The sequence below is a fragment of the Crocodylus porosus genome, unplaced genomic scaffold (genome assembly GCF_001723895.1).
Source record: "Crocodylus porosus isolate Cpor-Errol unplaced genomic scaffold, CroPor_comp1, whole genome shotgun sequence".
Classification (NCBI taxonomy): Eukaryota; Metazoa; Chordata; order Crocodylia; family Crocodylidae; genus Crocodylus; species Crocodylus porosus.
Genome location: NW_017728948.1, coordinates 47,045,281 through 47,069,350, shown reverse-complemented (window position 1 = coordinate 47,069,350; position 24,070 = coordinate 47,045,281). Strand labels below are relative to the sequence as shown.

The 24,070-nt window shown below is 41.0% G+C and overlaps 1 protein-coding gene across 1 annotated transcript in view; it reads left to right on the top strand.

The window, feature by feature from the left end:
* Positions 1–23,724, top strand: part of BEND4 (BEN domain containing 4) — a 38,514-nt gene extending 14,790 nt beyond the window's left edge. The window contains exons 2-4 of the mRNA XM_019553457.1: positions 11,719–11,810; positions 15,057–15,297; positions 20,930–23,724. Of these exons, the coding sequence (XP_019409002.1) occupies positions 11,719–11,810; positions 15,057–15,297; positions 20,930–21,147 (551 nt within the window). The 3' untranslated portion in view covers positions 21,148–23,724. The remainder of the gene's footprint in view (positions 1–11,718; positions 11,811–15,056; positions 15,298–20,929) is intronic.
* The last annotated feature ends 346 nt before the right edge of the window (positions 23,725–24,070 follow it).

Below are 24,070 nucleotides of genomic sequence, written 5' to 3'. Positions count from 1 at the left end.
CCTTCCTGACTGCATCCCCACACTGCCGGCCCATGTTCATCTTGGAGTCAATGATGACTCCAAGATCCTTTTCCGCCTCTGTGCTGACAAGAGGGGAGTTCCCCAGCCTGTAGGTATGGTGCCGGTTGTTCCTCCCCAGGTGTATCACTTTGCACTTGTCAGTGTTGAATCCCATCCTATTCTCATCCGCCCACCTCTGTAGCCTGTCTAGGTCGGATTGGAGCCTATTCCTCCCTTCTAGCATGCCCACATCCCCCCACATCTTAGTTTCATCAGCAAATTTAAACAGGGTGCTTTTTACCCCTTCATCCAAGTCACTGATGAAGATGTTGAACAGTGTGGGGCCGAGGATGGCGCCCTGCGGAACCCCACTGCCCACATCCCTCCAGGCTGAAAATGACCCATCCACCACCACTCTCTGGGTGCGGCCATCCAGCCAGTTGGCGACCCAATTGATTGTGTGGGTGTCAACACCACAGTCCCCCAGTGTCTTAATGAGAACAGGGTGAGAGACAGTGTTTTGCTAGAGGCCCCCAAAAAACCACACTCAAGAAAGAAGACCCCATACTGATTTTTAAAAAATGGCTTGGAAAGGAAGTGAAAATATCTATAAAAAATAACAAATGGAAGAAAGGAGAAATGAATATACATTAGTAGCCATGCACTGTACTAAATAAATAAAATAAGCCAAAGGTTGCAAGGCCAATCTATGGCCAGTGGAACTGAGAACAAAAGGAGGAGTTTTTAAAGTATAATAGGAAAAAAGAATCCTAACCATTGTCAATAATAATGCAAGTGTTCAATAAATATTTCTGTTACGGTATCTGAGAAAAAGCCAGCTTATGTCATATCATAGGAAAAGGAGTATCCTGATAACATGTTTTCATCGATTCATAGATTCGTAGATGCTAGGGTTGGAAGAGACCTCAACAGGTCATTGAGTCCAACCCCTTGCCTAGGCAGGAAAGAATGCTGGGGTCAGATCCAGCCTTCCTTTAAAGATCCCCAAGGTAGCGGAGAGCACCACCTCCTTTGAAAGCCCATTCCAAATTTTGGCCACCCTTACCGTGAAGTTTTTCCTGATACCTAGCCTAAATCTGCTCTCTGTCAGTTTGTGACTGTTGTTCCTTGTTTACCCCAAGAAGCGGCCTGGTGAGCAGAACATTTCCAATCCCTTGCTGTGTCCCCTTAATGAATTTGTAGGCGGCCACAAAATGACCTTTCAGCCTTCTCTTGGGTCCAGGTCCTTTAGTCTCTCCTCATAGGGCTTGTCCTGTAAGCCCTGAACCATACAAGTGGCTCTGGACTCTCTCAAGTCTATCAACATCCTTCTTGAAGTACGGTGCCCAAAACTGGACACAGTACTCCAACTGTGGTCTGACCAATGCCACCCAGAGGGAAAGTATCACCTACTTGGTTCTATTTGTCATGCACCTGCTGATGCATGATAAAGTGTGGTTAGCTTTGCTGATGATTTCGTCACACTGACAACTCATATTCTCTATTCCAGTAGTAATTAAGGAAAATATTAAAGAGCAGTTATTAAACAGCAACATTTAAAAACATTTTTTTAAAAATCTCTCATGCAAGAGTTGTAAAAGGAAAGGGACAAGGAGCTCTGTGTGCTGTTTATTTTGGTTTTCAGTAAGTTTTGGAATGCTGGGGAGGTTCCAAAGGACTGAAAGAAAACAAATGTGCAAATATTAAGAATAGGATAAATGGAAAAACTAGAACAAATGTAGGCCTAGCAAAATATAGGAGCCACTGGACTCTACTAGCAAGGCATTAAATAAGGGTATATAATTGATAAACATGAAGATGGATCTTATCATACTGTGTTTTGGATTATATTACCAGTTTGGCTGATGTAGAAGTCTACATCTATGTACGCTATTGCTGCTGACAGACATGAAAAAATAATCAAAAACAGTGCTTTACTTTCAACTCAGCACACCTCCAGACCAAGTGCAGCATATGCCCAAAAGAAGCATTGTGTTAGTTTGACCCGGCTTGCCCAGTGTCTATATAGTTTGACCCGGCTTGCCCAGTGTCTAAAAGCTTCAGTGGGGCTTTTTTGGTACTTCAACAGGGCTTTTTGGTGCTTTTATGTAATAGCTGATTCAGTCATAAAAAATTAGGGTTAAAAAGGACCTCAGGAGGTCATCTAGTCCAACCTGCTGCTCAAAGCAGGACCATCCCCAACTAAATCATTTCAGCCAAGGCTTTGTCTAGCCAGGTCTTAAAAGCCTCCAAGGATGGAAAGTCCACAAACTCTCTAGGTAACCTCCGCCAGTGTTTTACTACCTTTCTAGTAAGAAGATTCTGCCTAATATCTAACCTAAACTTCTCTTGCTGCAACTTGGGACCAGTAAGTTTTGGAATACTGGGGAAGTCCCCCTTGTTTTGTCATCTGCCACCACTGAGAACAGTCCAGCTCCGTCTTCTTTGTAACCCCACTTAGTTGAAGGCTGCGATTAAATCCCCTCTCAGTCTTCTCTTCTCTTCTCTAAACTAAATGGGCGTTTGTACACATGATAGGGGTTTAGTCCTCAGGGTTTTATTCTGTGCCCCCTAAACTGAAATGGTGAGTTTTTAATTGAAACCCACCATCAGGGCCATCCCTGAGGTGGGTGGGGCTTGAATCGGGGCAACTGCCCCGTGCTCCACATTTGGGGGCCCCGCAGAGCAGGGCGGGGCAGCCACAGCGACTCTGCGCTGCTGCCAGCTTCACATCTGGGCACTTGGACCCCCACACCAAATTCAGCGACTGGGCGGAACCCCGCACAGGCATATTTGCCCTGGGCCCTGCACTCTGCTTGCATTGTCTCTGCCCACCATTTCAGTTTTTCCAGCAGATTATGGTGATGGGCCCAATCCTGTTTTCTCTTTTTTTTTGGTCATAGGTGGAGCCTGCCTGCTGATTGAATCAATAGCTGATTTAATCAGTTATTAGATAAAAGCGCAAAAAGCCCCACTGAAGTATCCAATCTGCACAGACACCGGGGAGTTGGGTCAAGCTAACGCACTTCCTCTTCTGGTAAAGCACTGGTGGGGTTTGTTTCTTTTACATGTCTACCAGCAGCTTATAGCTGTCTCAGTACCACAACATTTTGATTAAGAAACCAGAATGATACAGCATCCAGATGTTTCATGTTAAATGGATAAAATTAGCTCCGTGATGGGTCTTGAAATGCAGTTGTAAGTGGGAAATCATCCTTGAGCAGATGTGATTTTAGTGGGTTCCATGTGCGTTTGTTCTTGGTCCTACACTGTTTTAATATTTTTATCAGGAAAGTAGAAGAAAACAAAATTATCACTAAGAGTTGGCAGGTGATACAAGGTCTGCGGGATTTTCAGATAAGGAAGAGGAGAGGTCACTGATAAAAAAAAAAAATGTATCTTGATTACTTGATAAGGGAGGCACAAGGAAGCAATATGCATCTAAGTCAGCCAAATGTAAAGTTGACATTTAGGAGCAAAATCGCTTAAACCTGTTTTAGAAGATGGGAATCTCAATTTAAGATGTGGAGACTGAGAAGGATCTGGACATCATAGTGGATTATCAACTGAAAATGAACTCCCACTGTGGTGTTGTAGCCAAAGCAGTCAGAAGTGCTCAATCTGTTTAGTTTAATACAGAGAAAGTTAAGGGATGACTTGATCACCTCCTATAATTACCTTCCTGGGTAATAAAAATGTGATAAAGTTCTCTTCAGTCTAACAGACAAAGGATGAATTAAGTCCAATGGCTGGAAAATGTATCTAGACATTTTCAGTATAGTCATGGGGCATGTTATTGTTAACAGTGAGGGTAAATAGCCATTGTAGCAGCTTACCAAGTAAAGTTTACTTTGCCAGAAAATATATTTTAAAAGTATGCTATAATGCACGCAGAACTTAATTCAGGAAAATCCTAAGACCTGTATTATGCAGAAGGCCAGACTAGATCAGGGGTAGGTAAAATGCGGCCCATGGGCTGGATGCAGCCCACCAGGCCAGTCTATCCAGCCTATGGGTCAGCCAAAAAATTTAGAAAATTAATATTCATCTGCCCCTGGTTGCCTGTCATGCGGCTGTTCATAGCTTGCCAAAACTCAGTAAGCAGCCTTCCACCCAAAATAATTGCCTGCCCGTGGACTAGATGATCAGAGTGGTCCCTACTAGCCTTATAATGTATGCATTCTCTGGTCAAAGCTCTAGTCAAGAGTTCATTATGAAATGTGAAAACATCATAGGCAAGACCCTTGCAAGCAGTGCCCCAAGTTTCATTTGGCATAGCATAAGGAAACCAACAGCAATACAAGGCTTGTTCCTTGGAGTAACTGCAAAATCTTATTACTTTGGTCAATAAACAGTAAAGTTCCAACAAGCCCTTGTGCAGGTCCTGTTTTTACAGTGTTGGTCTCCAAAATTATGGCCTGAGTTTTTGTATGTATAATAAATTATATGCATCACTTAATACTCTCAATTTATATTTAGGGAGAGGCAGCTAGCTGTGACAGTCTGAAGTCAGGCAAAGGCAGGGCAGGGTAGCACCTTAGAGACTTTAGAGTTGAGTCTCAAGGTTCTCCCCTGCCCTGCCTTCTGCCAGTTTATATTTCATTTTCTCAAAAATCCATCTCCTTTTTCATAGCTGTAATCCACAAGAAAAAGTCTGATATTTCCCTTGCATTTTATTTCTCTGAGTTACCTTACCACCTTTAGGATTTTATCTGGATCTCTGACAGTTAGTAGTAAGCTGGTGAATAAAGACAGTTGATCCTCCATCTTCCTAATGGGCAGGAAAATGATTTTTTCTGTTTTTTGCAGAGAGGCTGTATCTTTACAACCAATATCACCTCTCCCACTGGTTGCAGTCAGATGTTGTCCGTACAGTTAATCTGTCAGTCATAGTATAGATGTTTAGGCTTGCAGATAGTCATATAACAAGTATTCAGTAACAAGAGGAAGATCAGTGAAAGTGTGGGTCCCTTACTGAATGGGGGAGGCAACCTAGTGACAGAGAATGTGGGAAAGGCTGAAGTGCTCAATGCCTTTTTCACCTCATTTTTCACAGGCAAGGTCAGCTCCCAGACTACGGCACCTGGCAACAGTGTGGGGAGAAGGTGAGCAGCCAGCAGTGGCAAAAGAACAGGTTAGGGACTGTTTACAAAAGCTGGACATACACAGGTCCATAGGGCTGAGTGGGATGCACCCAAGGGCAGTGGTGACGTGTTGGGGCTGCACAGGAGTGCACGTGCACCCTCTGAGAGCGCTGGTGCACCCCCTGACAGGCAGCACTCCCCACTTAGGCAATGGACAGGGGCGCGCCTGGTGAAGGGCTTCTGGCACTTCTGGAAGCACCACTCACGGTTCTTGGTTCACGCAGTCGGCTGTGGGGGGACCTCCCCACCATAATGACTGGCCCCTGGGGGGCCACCAGTCGCCCATGCCTGAGGGGAGTTGGCTGATGTGATTATCTTTGACAATTGGCCCCTGGCCATTATCTTTGAAAACTCATGGCTATCAGGAGGGTCCCAGATTATTAGAAAAGGGCAAACATAGTGTCCATATTTAAGAAAGGGGAAAAGGAGGATCCACGTAACTATAGACCAGTCAGCTTCACCTCAGTGCCTGGAAAAATCATGGAACAGATCCTCAAGGAATACATTTCTAAGCGCTTTGAAGAGAAAAAAGGGGATTAGGAACAGTCAACATGGATTCACCAAGGGCAAGTCATGCCTAACTAACCCAATTGCCTTCTATGATGAGATAACCAGCTCTGTGGATGCAGGGAGAGCAGTGGATGTGGTATACCTTGACTTTAGCAAAGGTTTTTGATACAGTCTCCCACAACACCCTCACAGACAGGTTACAGAAGTATGGGCTGGATGAATGGACTGTAAGGTGGATAGAAAACTGGCTGGAGCATCAGTCTGACAGGAGAGTAATCAATGGCTCAATGTCTAGTTGGCAGCCAGTATCAACTAGGGGTGCCCCAAGGGTTGGTCCTGGGGGCAATTTTGTCCAATATCTTCATCAGTTACCTAGAAGATGGCATAGAGTACACCCTCAGAAAGTTTGCAAATGACACCAAGCTGGGAGAAGTAGTGCATAGGCTGGAGGGTAGGGCTAGGAGTCAGAGTGACCTAGACAAATTGAAGGACTGGGCCAAAAGAAATCTCATAAGGTTCAACAAAGACAAGTGCAAAGTCCTGCACTTAGGACAGAACAATCCCATGCACCAGTTCAGGCTGGGGGCTGACTGGCTGGGCAGCAGCTCTGCAGAAAAGGACCTGGGGGTTGCAGTGGACAGTAAGCTGAATATGAGCCAGCGGTGTGTCCTTGTTACCAAGAGGGCTAATGGCATACTGAGCTGCATTGGTAGGAGTGTTACCAGCAGGTCAAGGAAAGTGATTATTTCCCTCTATTCAGCACTGGCAAGGCTACATTTGGAGAACTGTGTTCAGTTTTGAGCTCTCCCCACTACAAAAAGACTGTGAACAAATTGGAGAAAGTCTATCACAGGGCAACAAACATAGCTAGGGGGCTGGGGCATATGACTTACGATGAGAGGCTGAGGGAACTGGGCTCAGTGGATGCTTGTACACTTGACAGTCACCACAATGTACATATGACAAAAATGAAATTTGTGTGGTTTAATGGCATCACACATTACACATGCACCAGTGTTGGGGATTTTAGGTGACTTTGCATTGATACATTGCAGCTGTCAGCTCACTTTTCCTGCCGCAGGAGAGGTGGGCAGATTCCACAGAAAAAAGGATTGGGCCCCTCACCACTTCTGCTTTCAGCAGACACCTGCTGAAAGCTGAAGTGATGCAGGGTCCGATCGTTTGGGGGTTTTTTCAGCATAGCCTGCGTGTCTCTCCCATGGACAGGGGGCAAGCTGCTGGGGGTCCCAGTACTTCCCTCCATGGCAGTGGCTCCTCCCTGGGCCTCCCAGGCAGGCTGCTAACAGGCCTGGTGGTGTCCCAGCTTGGAGGCAGCACCCAGCGTGATCCAACTCTTCCCTGAGCCTGCTTGCTGGAAGCACACTGAGCACTGCTCCCTGGGCAGGCCTGGGAAACAGTTGGATTGGGGCAGGTGATGCCTCCAAGCTAGGGCAACACCTGGCCCACAAGCAGCTCACCTGCGTAGCCTAAGGGGTGCCACCACCACAGAGGGAAGAACCAGGGCCCCCTGCAGCTTGGGCTGCTCAGCCCACTGGCAGCTGTCCCCTGCCCAGGCTCTGGCTCTTTCCAAAAAAAGAAAATAAATAAAATAAAAGGATCAGGCACCTCACTGTAATGTGACAGAAAAATTGAAACCCAACATTTCAGTTTAGGGGGCATAGAATAAAACCCGGATTACATATACAAGTGCCCGTTTAGTCTTGAGCAGAAAAGACAGAGAGGATTTAATAGCAGCCGTCAACTACCTGAAGGGTGGTTCCAAAGAGAATGGAGCTGGATTGTTCTCAGTGGTGGCAGATGACACAACAAGGAGCAATGGTCTCAAGTTGCAGTAAGGGATGTTTAGGTTAGATTTTAGGAAGAATTTTCTCACTAGGAGAGTAGTAAAACACTGGAACAGGTTCCGTGGAGAAAGTGGGGACTCTCCTTGGAGGTTTTTAAGACCCAGCTAGACAAAGCCTTAGCTGGAATGATCTTAGTTGGGGATGGTCCTGCTCTGAACAGGGGGATGAACTAGATGACCTCCTGAGGTCCCCTCCAGCCCTAATTTTCTATGATTCTATATCTCTATGTTATGAGTATGTTAATTCCTTGTGAATCATATATTAAAAAATCAAATCATTCACACTCACAGTTTAGAACTCCAGGCTCTGATAATGTTATATTTACTGAGGAGAGTTGGAAAAAATGGTTTTATTTGCTTTTTCAGAAAGACAGTGATTAATTTCACAGTCATACCATTTGAGCCATAAAGAAATATCTAGGAGGAGATTCACTAGAGATTCCAGGAGATTTGCTAAAGTTTTGAATCTCTGTGCTTCTAATGCTCCTGGTGGGTTTTTTGTTTTTAGAGTCCTGTTAAATGTTGTTGCCTCATTTCTAAACCAGTGTAGTTGAGTGAGGTGGCAAAACTTTGGGAATAGTGTTTGGCATTTGTGAAGCTTAGAAGATGGAAAGCTGCTTGTCCCACAACAAATGGTGGTGAAATAAGGTGATATTACTAATTAAAGTCCTCAAAATGTGCCCAGCCATTTTCACAGTATTCAGAGCATCCAATTTGAAGCCAAAAACATTTCTATTCTTAGGAAAAATAAAATACTTATTTGTAAAAATGAACTTGAGCCAACTTGCCTTCATGTTTCTGGCAAGAAATGGGAAAGCTTCAGCATCACATCAGCTGAGATGGATTAAAAAATGTACTGCATGTTATCTGGTTGACAATACCATGGTTCTAATAGGTTCACTGTCACTCCTCCCTTCCCCTTCCTCAGCATCTCATATGTGTTAAAGAACATGGACCAGTCCAGGAATTCATCAAAATAGCAGGCAGCCTATGCCTAGCCATATCCTTGGGAATTTCAGGAAATGAGCACATACAAAATCAATATGTTTGGAGTAAGACATATCTTGTATTTGTCTGAACACAGCTCTTCTGTACCAGCCAAGCCTTACTATGTCATCCAACCAGATTTCAGTTTAAGCTAGGGACTTCGACATCTTCCTATTGTCTAAGAAGACTTCCTCCTAATTTTCTTCTCAAGCCCAATAGGTAGAGAATGGTGAGCTCTTGCCCACCCAAATCATCTTCCTTTTACATCCATAGCAGTATTATTCAATCCTTACAATGTCTTCCTGCTGTCCAAAAGAAACACCATTTCTATTTTAACAATAGAAATGAAGCACTTTTCAAACCTCTCATGTTACCCTCTTGGAACACTCACTTAGCCAAATAAGAAAAGAATCCCAGGAAAAAAGAGAAATTCCCTTATAATGCTCATAAAAACCCTCACCAAGCACATAGTGGTCCCACATAACACCCACCTTAGGGGGACAGTGCCTAAGTGCAGTCAGCTAGTGAAATCAGTGAGACCAAGATATGTAAACTAAGATCACCAGAAACAATTGCATTTCTCAAAGGAACCCAATCTCACCTAAATATATATCTCCATCTGTATCTTCTACCCCCATTTAACATTTCCACAAACAAAACAATACTACATATTTTCTTCTAGGCATCATAATAGTCTCTCAAGATACTATTAAACTGCCTCATACTAATTCACTAATCACGTAAGAAATTAAAGCCATGGGGGTGATATCTTTTATTGGACCAACTATATGATTGGGAGGGACATGGACACGCTTTGGGTACCATTGTACCCTTCTTCAGGTTTCTGAGAAAAAGAAACAGACAGCAGAGCTAAACAGCAGATAGAAGAAAGGCTTATGCAAAACTCTATTTCCTCAACTCCAGCAATATGCTAAATATCTCAATAGTCATACAGAGAAGTGCATTATGCACCTTTGTGAAATTAGTATTTTGAGCCATAACAGTTTTAGGAGTGTTCAGCTATTGCCAAGGTTGAAGGAATTTTGTAATACTGTTTTTTTGTCACCGAAGAGTCACTTATTTTTAAAAAAATATTTTGATAAGCATAAAAAATAGGCCAGTAGACTGTTTGTTCACTTTTTCTTGTTCACTTGCTTCAACAATGTTGCTATGTAGTAACGTCATTCCTTTCTGAGGTACAGAAGTAATGATGCTTACAGCAAGCAGTGAAATTGCTGGAGCTACTTAGCCTGGGAGAGACCAGTTAAAAAGCTATCAGATTCCACATGACTTCATAAGTGAAGCTGACATTTTGCTTACAAAGGTGAAAATATAAAAGTGAAAATGAAGCATCGATAAACACACTGCCTTCTTTTTGATACAGGGAAGTCAGTGGGCAGTAAACTAGCTTGTGAAATTCCAGCATGCTTACTGTACCACACAAGCCTGCCATGTAAATGTGGCAAGCATGTACTAAATGCAAGGTAGCATACTTCATTTCCAAAACAGAATAAACTTGCTCGCAAAAAGGCACAGTAAACGTGCACTCAGAGGGCATGTGTATAGGAGACATTTACTGTGGAGTAGACTAATTAGCTCCACAGTAAATATCTTGCATCTACATGTACAGCCTTATTAGGCCTTAGGAGATAATTAACTCCATAGCACTGCACATGTAGATGCTGGCACAACTGGCTGGGACACAAAGGTATTTCAGTACAGGGGCTGCCTGCCGGCTTGCCCCCACACTGAAGCACCTTTGTGCCCCAGCCAACCCCTATGCAGCACGTTGAGGCAAGTTGGAACAGCCCTGGCCTGGCAGGCTGACCCCCTGGATCCCCTGCCAGCTGAGGGTGCTCTGACACAGCTCAACATGCTGCGGTCCTAGGAGCATGTGTAAATGTAGCACCTGGAATCAGTAAAATCTGTGATAAGCACCGGAGTTTATTGTTTTGCCTTAATAGCATGTATAGATGCACCCAGAGTATCCACTTGGGGGGGTTAGAGCAGCAAACTAGTGTATTGTACATTAATGCCCTGGCTTAGCTTAACTCAGTAACTTTCCCTGCGTAGACGAGCAGCATGGGACCTAGCAAAATATAGGACTATCTTGAGGAGAGACAGACACATTATGAACTCAGGGCAAAATTTTCAGCAGTGAACAGGGACTGGATGCCTCCTTTTTGAAGTGCTGAAGTTGATACATCTTAAAGAAGTCTGATTTTCAGAAAGCGCTAAGCGCGCACAGCCTGAAAATCAGACCTTTGAGGTATCTCTAGAAATACTGAAAAAGGCACTCAAAATTGGTGATTTTTTTAGAAGTATTACCTTAGACTGTTAGCTAAAGCTAAGACACCCTTTTTGCATTTTACTGCTGTTACAAGAACATCTGAAAGAAAACACAAGGTTGACAAATACAAAATAGCATTTATTTATTTAGTCTCTCAGAAGTCAGTCTTAATGCTAGGGTTAATATCTGTTTAATTCTCCTGCACTGTTGTGGCTCAGAAGAAAAGCACTGTATCTCAAAAAATACTCCAGAGTTAATCAGGGATATGGCAGCATCTGCTTGACAGAGACGAGACTCATAATTGAATCAGGCCTAATTAACCTATCACCTCCAGAGAAGAGAATAGGATGGTGGCACCTCCACTGAAATAAATGAGAGTTTTGAAGCAGGGGGAGAAAGCAAGGGAGGAGGAGGGGGAAGAGGGATAAAACTGTTTGTTTAATGCCTGGTTTTGTAACATGTTTAGGGGGGAAAAAAGTATGTGCATACTTAAATATATACAGAGTATTTAACTAGGCTGTAGTTTCAGAGACATTCCAGCATCTTTCCATATTAATACTGAATGCATGATTTAAGTCCAAGAAATGTTCTCTCCCTTACGTGGTTTGGGCTGTTTACAGAATGCACAGATTTTCTTGTCTTTCTTGCCGACCTAATTTATAGTCATAGACATTATATTTTTGAACCAAGAAAACTTTTAATGCAGTGGGAAGAAAATCTCTAAGATTTCAACAAATGAAATGCAGCATCTGTTATATATTTGTTGAATGAAATGGATGCACAAATCAAAAGGAGAGATATTTCCCATTTGATATAAGTCTTAATGGCATTCAGAGCAGATCTTGGACAACGCTGCTTTAAGACTGCTGTTTTACTTTGTGATAGATAGCTAATGTACAGTAATTACAATTTGTTTCATGCAGTGCCCTGCCAGACTGTTTTAGATTATTTGAAGACTGTACTTCAGCACCACAACCAACTTATGATACCACAGCCAACGGACCATCCAACAGAGGTAGTATACAATGATGCTATGCTACATACCTTCACGTTTGATATTTCATTGAAAATAGCTAAATAAATCAATAGGCACTGGAAGAATATACTTAGGCTAAAATATGTAAAAACCAGTATTAAACTGTCATTTCATGTATGCAACAAAGGATTAAATTTACATAGTCCTAAAACTTGTTGGAATCATGCCATTACTAATTTAATCCAAAATTGTTCTGTACAACAACGTGTAATGCGAACAGGCACATGCACACACTTTTTGCATTGTAATGGGAACTTTTTTGTCTGAACTTTCTACAGACAGAGACATCACCAAATGCAAATAAAAATCCTTTTCAACTTCATATCTCAAACAGCCCAACGTTACAGATTTAGTTCTCTTTCTTGTGATTTTGACCGAACTACAGTTTTCAGTGTACTGTTTCTTTTCTGAAGGGACTTAAACAAAATTAGACATTAACAATAATATCCCCAAAAGTCAACACTAAGTGTAAGTGTATTTATAATACATGTAAATATATATTATTTATATATTTATTAAATATATATTATTAAGTCCTGGAGACTTAAGCCTTGCATTTGTCCAAAAGATAGGCACGTCTGTTCGAGCTCTGGAGCAATTTTACTTAATGTTGCCCCAGTGTTTAATTCAGGCTTTTCACATATACTTTCTCGTATATACCTGCAAGGTGCAGTGCAAGGGACTGGAAAGAGTCCAGATTGTCATAGCAGCACTGAAGTTACTTTGTCCCAGTTAAGAATCTGCCTCCAAGAGCTGGCATCTCTTTGCTTTCCTCCTCGCTTATTCCAAGAAGTTTGATTCTAATAAGAATTGCGCTATGATCACTTGCAAGTATTCCAAGCTTTCATTGTCCTAGCTGTATAAAATTTTGCTTGACCGAAGTTTTCAACCCATTGCAAAAATTGGCTGTGTTTTGTAATTGTCCATGTGCAGTAAATTGTTATGAAAGGAGAGAATCTTTTATTCAATTAAACACATTCCAATCTTTTATTCATAAGCTTAATCATATACAGATATAAGCTGAATCTGCTTATTCTATTTCTTGCAGTTTATTTTGATGACTCTTGGATAGACCAGTATTAATGTACATTTATCAAGAGCCTTTGCTTCAAAATGCTTAACCTACATCAGAAGTAACAGCATTATAATGGAATAGAACGTAGCTGCTGTCTAACATAGGACCTGAACACTACAGACCACCTTTTGTCAGCCCTTAAAAAAAAAACCTCTAGCAAATTTAAACTTTAAAAGGGGCTCTTGGAATCAGGTCAGGTTTAATAGTTTCCTTCTAGTCAAATGCTATGAGATCTTTGACAACCACAGACAGTCAAGATCTCTTTAAATGATATTTACAAGACTCCACCTCCATCTTCACAATTCTTTTAACGCTGTGCTTACTTTTTAGGGTAGTTACCTACATAGCTTTAAGTCCCTTCGAAGACAGTTGGACCAGAGTCCCATATCATGCAGGTACTGAACAAGGCCTTATCTTGTTTAGTTTCAGAGATGACAAGGCCATAACCCCAGCTAGCACAGCAGGTGATCAAAGGTCTCACTCCTAATAAGCAGGAGTGTGTAAGTTGTAGTGGTGTCAAAACTTAGTGTTCATTTCCATTTTACATTGCTGGGTTTTATTTTTTTAATCTGCATAGTCCAGAAGATGAACCCTAGGAATCTAGAATGGACAACAAACTAGCTTTTATGTATGAGAGATGTTTAGCTATCTGCTCTGGGTCATGTGCTCTTGTACTTTGCCTGTCTGCCAGAACTGACCCAGGAAATATTACCTCAGTGTAATGCGGTCCCCCTACTTACATAAAGCCAGCTGTATAAGTAGTGTGTAAGTTCACCACTCTCCTTCTCTGCTGCCAAATGAGCGGGGTGATGACAGCGAAACCGAGTAAAAGAACACATAGCCAAAATGCCTGTACACTGCAGTGCTTCCAACACCTGGTCTTTGGTCCTTCAGGTCTGTGAGTAGCCAGCATGAGCTAAAGCAGTTAGGGCTGTAGCTGCACAGCAGTAGTAGCAGGATGAATGAAGTACAAAGGGGTTTTTTTTAAGATAAGCCCATCTGCCAAGAGGTATGTAAACATGCACACAGAGAGAGTGATTTTTTTCTAAGTTCGTACTAAATGGACTAAATGTCTGCAAACAAATAGCATTACGTTAGTAGAGCTGGCCATGTGTAGCACCCGTCTCCATCTTCTCTCATGGAAAAAGAAAATATTTCATTGCACACATTCTTCATGAGCTCCCATCTAAACAGTTTATTATATGAAGCTTTTATTAATCAGGTCTAATTTAATGAAACAGTGCTAAAGTTATAAGTCGCAATAAATGTGTAGTTGTAAAAGCAAATTAGTCTCTAGGAGGGTTTTTCTTCTTTACCTTAATTACTTGTGAACAAGTACATTAAAATTGAGAGCTAGGGTTAATTAATTTGTCCTGTACTATAGAATTTTATAGGCAACAAGAACTAAGGTCATGCTGTTTAGGTGCAGTTGACTAAAGATAGCTTATAAATGTTGTGTAGGTTATGGAAATTCCTGTAATTAGTCCCACTGCACCCATTTAGTGTTAGAATTTTAAAGCACACATAAATTATGAAGGTTAAAAGTAAGATGCATTTTCAGTTGACATGGTGGCATTTGCAGAAAGCTATAATTTGAGTTAATGTGGCATTCATTAATAGTAATGAAGCTTTTAGTTTTTTTATAGTTGATTTATTTATTTTCCTTATAGTTTTCATAGTAACATAACTGTTGTCAAGTTATAGGTGTGTTCAACAAAAAGTAATGAATTTATTATAAAAATAGACTATAAAAAGTCACTTCTGAAGTAGTTAACTGTCAGCTGCCAAGAAGAAACCTGTTTGATCACACTCTTCAAAGACCTTTTTACACATTTTAATAGATTAAGAAGAAAGGTTATATTTAAATGGTATCTCCAGTCATTGGATCTTGACACATTTTAACCTAACTGTTAAAGTGCAAGTTATAAATAGCTACTCTTGCAGAAGATGTTCATTGTATCTTACTGGATCTTGTTATAGAAAATGCAAATTTAATTTTAAAAGTGCCTGTTCTCAGTATGAACGTTACTTATTCACCTCAGTATGCATTTCACTCTTAGGACCTCAGCTACTTAAAAGCGTATTTTTCTTTGGAACTGATGTATGTAGTTGTGTGCCTTGTAAGTAATAGAAATATTTAACTTTTTCAGGGAAGTAAGCAGCTGCTGAACAACTATCCTGTCTACATCACTAGTAAACAGTGGGATGAGGCTGTAAATTCTTCAAAGAAAGATGGAAGGCGACTACTTCGATATCTCATCAGATTTGTTTTCACAACCGATGAGCTTAAGTACTCATGCGGCCTTGGAAAAAGGAAAAGGTCAGTGCAGTCAGGAGAGACAGGTCCTGAAAGACGTCCTCTGGATCCAGTAAAAGTAACATGTCTCAGAGGTACTGCATCTTTTCGCTCAGTGTCCACCATATGTGATCTCATTTCACCGCATTGGCTCTGGCTCAATAGAGCACTCAGCTTACTGTAATAGAATGGGTTTCCGAGAAAAGTAGAGGCATGAAAAAACTTCTGAGTATAGGAAAGACTGGAGAGACTGAGGAAGTTTAGTTTACATAAAAGGCAACTAAGTAAGCACATGATAATAGACTATAAAATAACAGTTGGCAAAGAAGACATATCAGAAGGTCTTGCTACCCTCTCGTATAATACAATAATGGGGTGACATTTATTCTTTTATTGTGTCTCATTGTAAAAAAAGATTTTTTTAATTAACACATAATCTGTGGAACTCAGTGTTGTAATATACAATTCAAAGTAGGATTCAGCAAGGACTCTTATTTTGTATGAATGAGCTTATCCACAGGAAGTTGAATATTAAATTTTAGACATACCCATAGAGACATCAGTATCAAAGGATACTGATATAAACTGTCGATGTAACCTGCACATGCATGTTTCTATAGCAATGCAAGTGAAGCAAAACCACTGCAACTTTAATCCTTCATGCAGGGTCAGCGTTAGTGGAATTTAGTTAACTTGTATCACTACAGGATCATGCTGATATAAGAGATAGATCATAAGAGCTGATGCATACTCCCAAGTAACAGCTCCCCATCCCCTTTTACAGTGGTTAAAAGGTACATTTTCCATACCCTTACTCTTCAGGGCATGAACCAACAACATTAAGTGAGAGGGTTAAGATGAAACTTCCCCCTGAGACAAGTCCATATCTGTCCATTCAGGGGGGGTTTGGAAACATATGACCAATGTCAAAGACTGCGAATACTCTATAAAATGGATAGATGATCTAATCTGCTATAACAATGCCTATTTTTATTTTCTGAGATTTTATAAAAGCTCCTTGTCATTTTACATACTATTTTATATATATATTTTTTAAAGTTTGGTTAAAAGTAAGTTTCTGGCATTTTTTCCTCTGTGTTTCCTTTTCTTAAATATAGTAGCCACTCTCTAAACACAAGTGGCATTTACATGGCTTTCAGGTGTCTGTGTTACTAAATTAAATCCTATACCACCTTGTGCAGCAGCCACTAAAATCAATAAGACAGCAAGGTCAATGGCACATGTTCATTTAAGGGTGTGATGTTCCCTAATCCCAACAGTCACACCTCCTGCTATGCCACACATAGAATATGTGATTTTGGGATTCGGGATCAAATCCCAATCAGGCCATTATGACTTGTGAGTGCAGGGGGAGTCCAGGATCATGATCCCAGACTCTACAGGGCACCCATTTTCAACTTGCCAGTGCAAGAGAACTGGTGTAGTCCTGGGTCTGAGATTGATAATCATCCGATTGTCAGTTCTAGCCTTGGGACTATGCTAGAGCTGGCTAGAGACTCTGGTGTGGTCTTGGGGCTGAAACTGACAGTCAGATGATTGGGGATCCCAGCCCTGGGACTACACTGGAGCCAGATGGAGACTCTCATGCAGTCCTGGGTCTAAGGGAGATATCAGCTAAGCTTCACCATACATGTAGCTGGCATCAGGGGGACCCTGCCACACGTTCAATTTGGAAACCGGCCACAAAATTATTACACATATTTTGTGGAATAATTTTATGGCCAGTGTCATGTTTTGTGATGCCATTAATTGTCTTAATTTGTGGCTAGGTTATTATAATTTAAGATGTGATTAACAGGTTAATCACACCTAAAAAAAACGAGTAACAATGGTCAAGCACTTATTAGGAACAGGGACTAAAACCCAGGGTTCCCTCCCTCCCAGGAGAGGTCCTTCCTCAGTGAGCGACAGAATCAGGCTCCATGCTATATACTCGCCTCTGGTCCCAGTAATTCAGGCATTCCTTTCCACTTAAGGCCCAGCTTCAGCAAGAGGATGGAAAATGGTCTAAGCTCTGGCTTCTTCATAGCTTGGTAAACACTTTCCTTGGAAGAGAAATATGGGTGTTCAGATCTTCTCTGGTTGAGGAATGTCTAGACCCTAGGTTTCTCTCTTTCTCAACAGAGGCTCTATCTGCTGAGTTATTGGGCATAAAGTGGGGGGATCTTCTTCTTGTGTTACCACCCCCAGCAGTTACCTATAGAGGTCCAGGGAGACTGTTCCACACAAATTAGGTGGATCCTAACAAGAAGCCTGCCATCTGAGGGAGCTGGATTCACAAATGACAGAAGCATGTAAGACTGGGCACTTGAGAGGATGAGAAAGTTATTTCCATCCCCCAGAGTGGACTAGGATGGTCCTTGTGGATTGTGTAAACTTATCTGTTATCAGAATGGGAGAGCTAATATTCATTTCTCAGGGAACGTGGTAGAATTGCCCTCTGGATGCACACTGGCTGCCCATTAAGAGAATGGGAAAGTTGTGCGTTTCCCAGGGTAGAGCAGGCTCACACTCCTGTGCCAGAAGCCATACTTTTGAGCTAGTGGCAGCAAAGACTTCAATATCCTAGAGGCAGAATAGACCTGGGCTAGTAAGATTTTCATTATTTTAACTAACCTTTCCCTAATAAGGCTTTTTTTCTAGGCAGTGGCTTTTATTTGGCCCCTGGATGAAGACTGAGGGAATTATTAACACTAAACCAAAATTGTAATTCAAATGTTGATCATACTTCCCCATCTTGCACAATCTTCCAAACTAAACCAATTGTGAAATGGAACTAAAGGACACATGGTGCATGTTTCCCACATGACTGCATTCCATTCTTCAACAAATCATATCTTTCAAGGGAAATGGCTTATGAATCTGTTTTTAGGAATCAGGATGTGGCTACTGCCCAAGTGCTTTATTTTTCAAAAATTATGAGATTAATACAAGGGTGCAGTCATTACAGAAGTGTGGCTATTACATAAGGAAATATAAGCAGCAAGAGACAGTTACCCATGTTAGCCTGTAGTCAGACAGAAGGAGGGTAGAGCTGCACCTTATAAACCAACTGAATCAGAGGAAATGTATAAGCTTCTGCGAGCAACAGCTCACTTTTGTCAGACACTATGAAAAGACGTGCAGAGCTTCTGAGGCAGTGAGTTGTTGCTCATGAAGGCTTAGGCATCTGATATGTTTTTTTTAAAGAACGATTCTAGAAGCAATTGCCTTCTGTATGTGTAAATATAGAATGGATTAGAATGAAATTCAGCATAGATGTACCCCATAACTTTACACAGCTCTCGCTAAACAAATGCAAAGAAGGTTACTTGCATACTTGCAACTTGTGACCGGTCTTTGATAAAATCCTGCTCCCCATCTATACTAGCAGCTGCACTGGTTACACTTGAGTCTCTAAGTAGATTATACTTTTTTGGAGTAGAAGCAATTGACAAGTCCTGGCAGAACAAATTTTTAATTGTGGAATATTTATGTAATCCAGTAATACCTTTAAAGTACCATGTTCCATAAATTTAAGTTAAAGAAGAATGCTTTCTGCTACTAAACCCACAGACAAACAAACTTGACTAGATATTACAGCACCATAAAATGATTTGAAAGAGCTCAAAAATGAGTAAGATGTATTGCTATGTACAAAGGACCCTGCTGCTGCTGAACGTAGGGTGTCTAAAGCTCACCTGGCAGCTTCAGAGTTGAACAGCAGGACATCATGCAGTTCTAAGCAGCTTTAAATTTCAACTGGTATGTTATACTCATGCAGAAGTGTGAGTTCATGCCCACCACAGCCCTCCAGCCAAGAGAGTTCAAGGAATAAATCTGACCAATAAGCCAGGGATCACCACTGCCAATAGCTAATATGGATGTACATATCCTTTGGCTCTCCATGGAAAAAATACCAGTTCCCTAAATAATTTAGTATCTTGCCTAGGAAACTAAAATATGCAGGGTCCATTGGGCCTGCTAAACTGCTTCATAGAAATCTGTAAGTTAATGCACCTTTGCATTGGCTTGGCAGAGTGGAGATAGCCCAGCTTTCTGTGAGTATTAGGATCAAACCTTAGCAATCTAGTTGTGGCAGGAATTGAGAATTGCATATCTTTTTGCAGCCAGGCTGACTTGAGAGAGTGCCTTCCTTACCTGAGACTATTGTCAGCAGAATGGAGGGCCTAGGAGTGTGAAGAAGGATGATGGGGAAATAGAAAGGCTTCCTTTTGGGAGGGGAAAAAAAAGGTGGTTGTTCCTAAAAAAAAAGGTTTTACTGTTCCCTTCCTGTACTTTCTCTTGTTCAACTTCTAATCTTCTTGTTGCCTTCCCCCTGAGCACCATGCAGGGAAACATGATCCCATTACTCTGTAACATATGGGACTGTAGTCTGAGTTAACATGGCATATGCAAAGATGTGGTATCCACATCCAATATCAATGTCATTTCTTGAATGAGGTTTAAGGGTCTTTTTTTTTTTTTTAAGATAGTTGAGCTTGCTCCCTGTCACCTTAACAGAATCAAGAAGAACTTTCTGGAGAAAAAGATGCGAATATATTTTCTTTCTTTCTTTTTTTTTTTAAAAGTCACTCCCAAAAGTGAGCAATACTTAAAATGTAATTCCTGGTAGAACACAATATTCCCTGCACTCAAAAGGTTGCGACAGTAATAGAAGTTAACTTATGCCACCAGTTGTGCTGTTGGCTTGTCAGTGTTAGAACATAAAACCAGAAATGTCCTTTGAGATACATTTCTCCATAAAAGAATGCCTAATTCTGGAGAATAACTAAGAAGGCCTATTTCTATATAAGATACAGTGCTTCTGATGTGTGTGGTAAAATGACTGCACTTCAAAAAATTATATTTTGAGGTCTAGGTATCTCTGGTTTTTATATGCATTTGACTTTAAGAGTTGTAGAATTGTGAAAACCACTTTTGTAGGTTTAATATGACCAAGCGGTTCAAATTCATAAAGCAAAAGGTAACAGTTAAACACTACAAAAGAAAATGGGACATTCATGGACAAAGGCACTTGCACACTAGCCATTTAAACAAACAAATTAAGCAGGGTACAAGTGGAGCTTGCATGGCTTTTCATCCACTGGTCTGAAAAAAGGACAAATTAGTCCCATGGTTTCATTTAGCTATTTCTGTGACCAATTTAGACTTGACCATATTCAAAAGCAAACAGAAAATATAAAACTTAAATTGAGTTACCATTAGAAGAGAAGTGGCATCCATCTCAAATAGTACTAAAGATATTATCTGGCAGGTTGTAGATTATTGAAATCTGTATATGTCTAGGTAGCCAGCAGAGCGAGAACCTAAAATTCTGTGAATCTATGTATAGTGGCATACATAAGTGGTTCAAGTTTCAAATAAAAGACATTCCTGATTTCATATCAGCTTTTACATGCATTGCACACTCTGTATCTTAAAAAGTATATTTATTACTTTATTTCAATAAGAAGTTCTCTTTCCAGTTGGCTCTATATTTCTCAGAACTAGCATACTTATTTTACATCTATACACTAGATGCATGTGGCGAAATAAATCTGTGTAGAAATGTAATAGGTTTAACTGGCATTTTCATGGCATTTCCCATAAGGTTTTACTTCTGGTTAAATATCATAATAATAGTCAATTATTTTGTTACTTGCTCTCTAGGCAATAACTCTTACAAAGACATGCCATTTCTCAGCAGTGCCTGTTTTCCCACAGAGTTCATTAGGATGCATTGTACTTCCAACCCTGACTGGTGGATGCCATCTGAAGAACAGATAAACAAGGTGTTCAGTGATGCAGTAGGACATGCTCGTCAAGGGCGTGCAGTGGGGACTTTCCTTCATAATGGTAACTCATATTATGAAGGGACTGACCATCCAGGTTCACAAGATGAAGTCTTCAATAGGGGCATGCAAGATGGATCTGGAGATTGAAAGCAAAGTAAGAAAAACCATACAACTGTAGCAGATGTTTTAAACTAGAAGAGACTGTTGGTTAGATATACTTACCTTGAAATCATTTAAGAGTCCAAAGCATGTTCAAACTCATACTGCAAACATTCCGGCTTTTCCGTCCTACCCAGTGCCCCAGTTAACAAAGACATCTATTACAAGGCCTACCTGTGGAATTTGTTTGTGCCTATAATTTTCAAGCCTTTCATTGTTTGTAAAGGAAACTGCAATTTCATTTCATATCATTCTAAAGAAAATGTGACTTAACACATTCTCAAGGTTGCAGACAGAAGTGCAGCTCCCAGCTAGCTGTAACTTAGAAGGATTTTTGCAAAGCGTTCTGGATTACAACGTTACCCCAGACCAAACAGAAGTTCAGTGTTGGCTCCTGGGGAGAAAGGAATCCATCTGGGGCTGGGAGTCTGCAGCCAGGTTCCCATAGCAACAGCCAGGGCTCTTGTCAGTGCTGCTGTTTTCAGAATGGGAGGCGGAAGGGCAGTGGAGGGAGCTCATGCTTGGGGCTCCCAAACTGGTGCTGAAGAGTGGGTGAATTATAGCCCCCCCCCCCACACACACACACACGCACACAACCCACGAGGGGGCTGAAAACCCCCCAGACTGAACTGTCTCTGCTCCCTTTCCCCCTCCCATTCTGAAAACAGCAATGGGCTGGGAGCTCTGCAGACACAGGTTAAAAGAGACATTACATTTTGTAGCATCTTTGTCTGATACCTCATGTGATGAGGGATCAGGGTTTCACTCAACTGGCCATTTTTTAAGCTGTTTACAGCCGTGCACTTGTATTTGGTCACAGGTATAAACTGCTTTTTGTGTCCAGATAATTGTCACTTCTGTCTGCACCTCAAATAACTAGAAACGTGTCTGCCTATTTGTTTTGCCTAAGAAGAGGTGTAGGATGAAGCTCAAGCCTGTGGCAAAGGAAGTGGCCTTCCATTTTTTGACTAAAAATAGCACAATAAATTATAAAAGGTAGCTTAAACATGTTATAGTGCCCGTTTCATTTTGTGTACTCAGATCCTAAATAACACTTCCTTTATTCACTTAATACCATAAAATTCCAGTGCCATAGTAAAGTGGCAGTGGTCGTTGGCAGTTACAGAGCTATCAAACAGTAACAGGTACTGCTAGCCCACTAAAATTACTCTATGTAATTGATAAATACTATATTTATCCAGTTGTTGAAAGGATTAGCGCTAATCACTACAGTTTTCATAAAAAAGAGATTACTAAACCACAAATTGCCATTTGAGGAGATAGTTTTATTATTGTTATTATTATTCTGCAGCAGTATTATATAGCTTTAAAGATTTTAATTTGCATTTGTTTGTGCCATTGTCTGTGTTTTATGCTCATTGTCTGAACTCTCTAAGAATGTGCTGGTCCTGATAATCAGATAGTCAGTGGTGCATGCAGGGGGGGGCTCTACAAGAAGAACCTAATGTAGCCTTTTGGCTGCTGGGCACTTAACCAAGGGATCCAGGTTTAATTAAGAGCTGTAAACAAATACTTCTGCTAGGAATGAAGCCAGGTCAGAATGGAACATAATATTGAAAGCAGATGCCAAGGTAATAAATTCAACTGCTTTGAGATTTTTAATATCACAGCTATGGATCCAGTGTCACTACAGTAATATTTTGAAACATTGATGCACTCTGGAAACTAATGCCAAAGAAATGCTACCCTTCCCTCTCATTTTCAGCATTTTTCCAGTCCTCTTCCTTCTTTCAGGTGAGTCAGGCTATCCTCATCACTACTGGATGAGGATCAGCTACAGAATCAGCTTTTCTTGAGGCAACACTTCCTGTCTGATGCAAATGTTGAACTGTATTTGTTAGAGTGATTTTTCTCCATCTATGATCACCTTTACCTCTCTACCTCATCTCTGCCAGTTTTCCTGAATGTGTGCCCCACTCCACCCTCACACCACAGTGTATGAGTCTTTAGCCAAGCAAATCTGCTAACTGTTTCCATGGTGACTACTGGTTTGGGAAAACACTCTTCATAAGCAACCAAAGGGTTCCTTGGGCATGAGGTGCTCTGATAACTCCTAGGTGGCCAAGGGCAAAATACTGAGACAGGTTCTCAAATACTAATTTCTCATGTCAACATCTTCCTATTATTAGCCTCTTCTTTGGCCACTGTTGAAAAGGGTCTCTTATGGATGTGGTGCCTCCTGTCAGTCGGTGAGGAAGCATGGCAACATATAAGCCACTTCAGCACTGTGTATTTTCTGAACAAAACCATGCTGTCCTTACAGCTTCTAAGAGGCTGTACCTGGATGGTGTTTCAGAAAATAATCTTCTGAATGCACCCTCCAGCTACTGTCTAGCTTAATATGTGCTTTAGGCCCTTAAACATCCAATACCTCTTAATTCATTTTATTTTTTCTAATGTTAAAGTGTTTTTTAAATCTCTCATTTAACTTAGAACAAGAAAGTTAATTTCTGAAAATGAATATATAGCTTAATTACATTGGTCCCTGTGTGCCGTTGGTTTTTTGACCAGTAGCTCTCTTGGCAGCCAAGATGAAGTTCTGCTGAAAAATCAGTAGCACAAGATGGCCCATTGTGAGGAAGCTCAATGTGTAAAAATGTTAGTGTAGATATCCAATAATGGCTTTTCATTGTTAAACATTTTTTTAAAAAAGAACAGTTCTAGAAGCTGTTACCTTGCTCCGATGGTGCAAGTCTTGCTGGTTTACATTTAATGTGATGACACTTACCAGAGCTACTTGGTAAAACATGTCAGAATGTGCGACTGTTAATCTTCTCTACAGCAGTACGTACCAGGATGTATTTTTGTAAACAGTGCAAGTTTCTTTCCAATATTTAACTGTATGAGATTAAAAATAAAAAGCTTCATTTTTAATAATATAGAACAATAT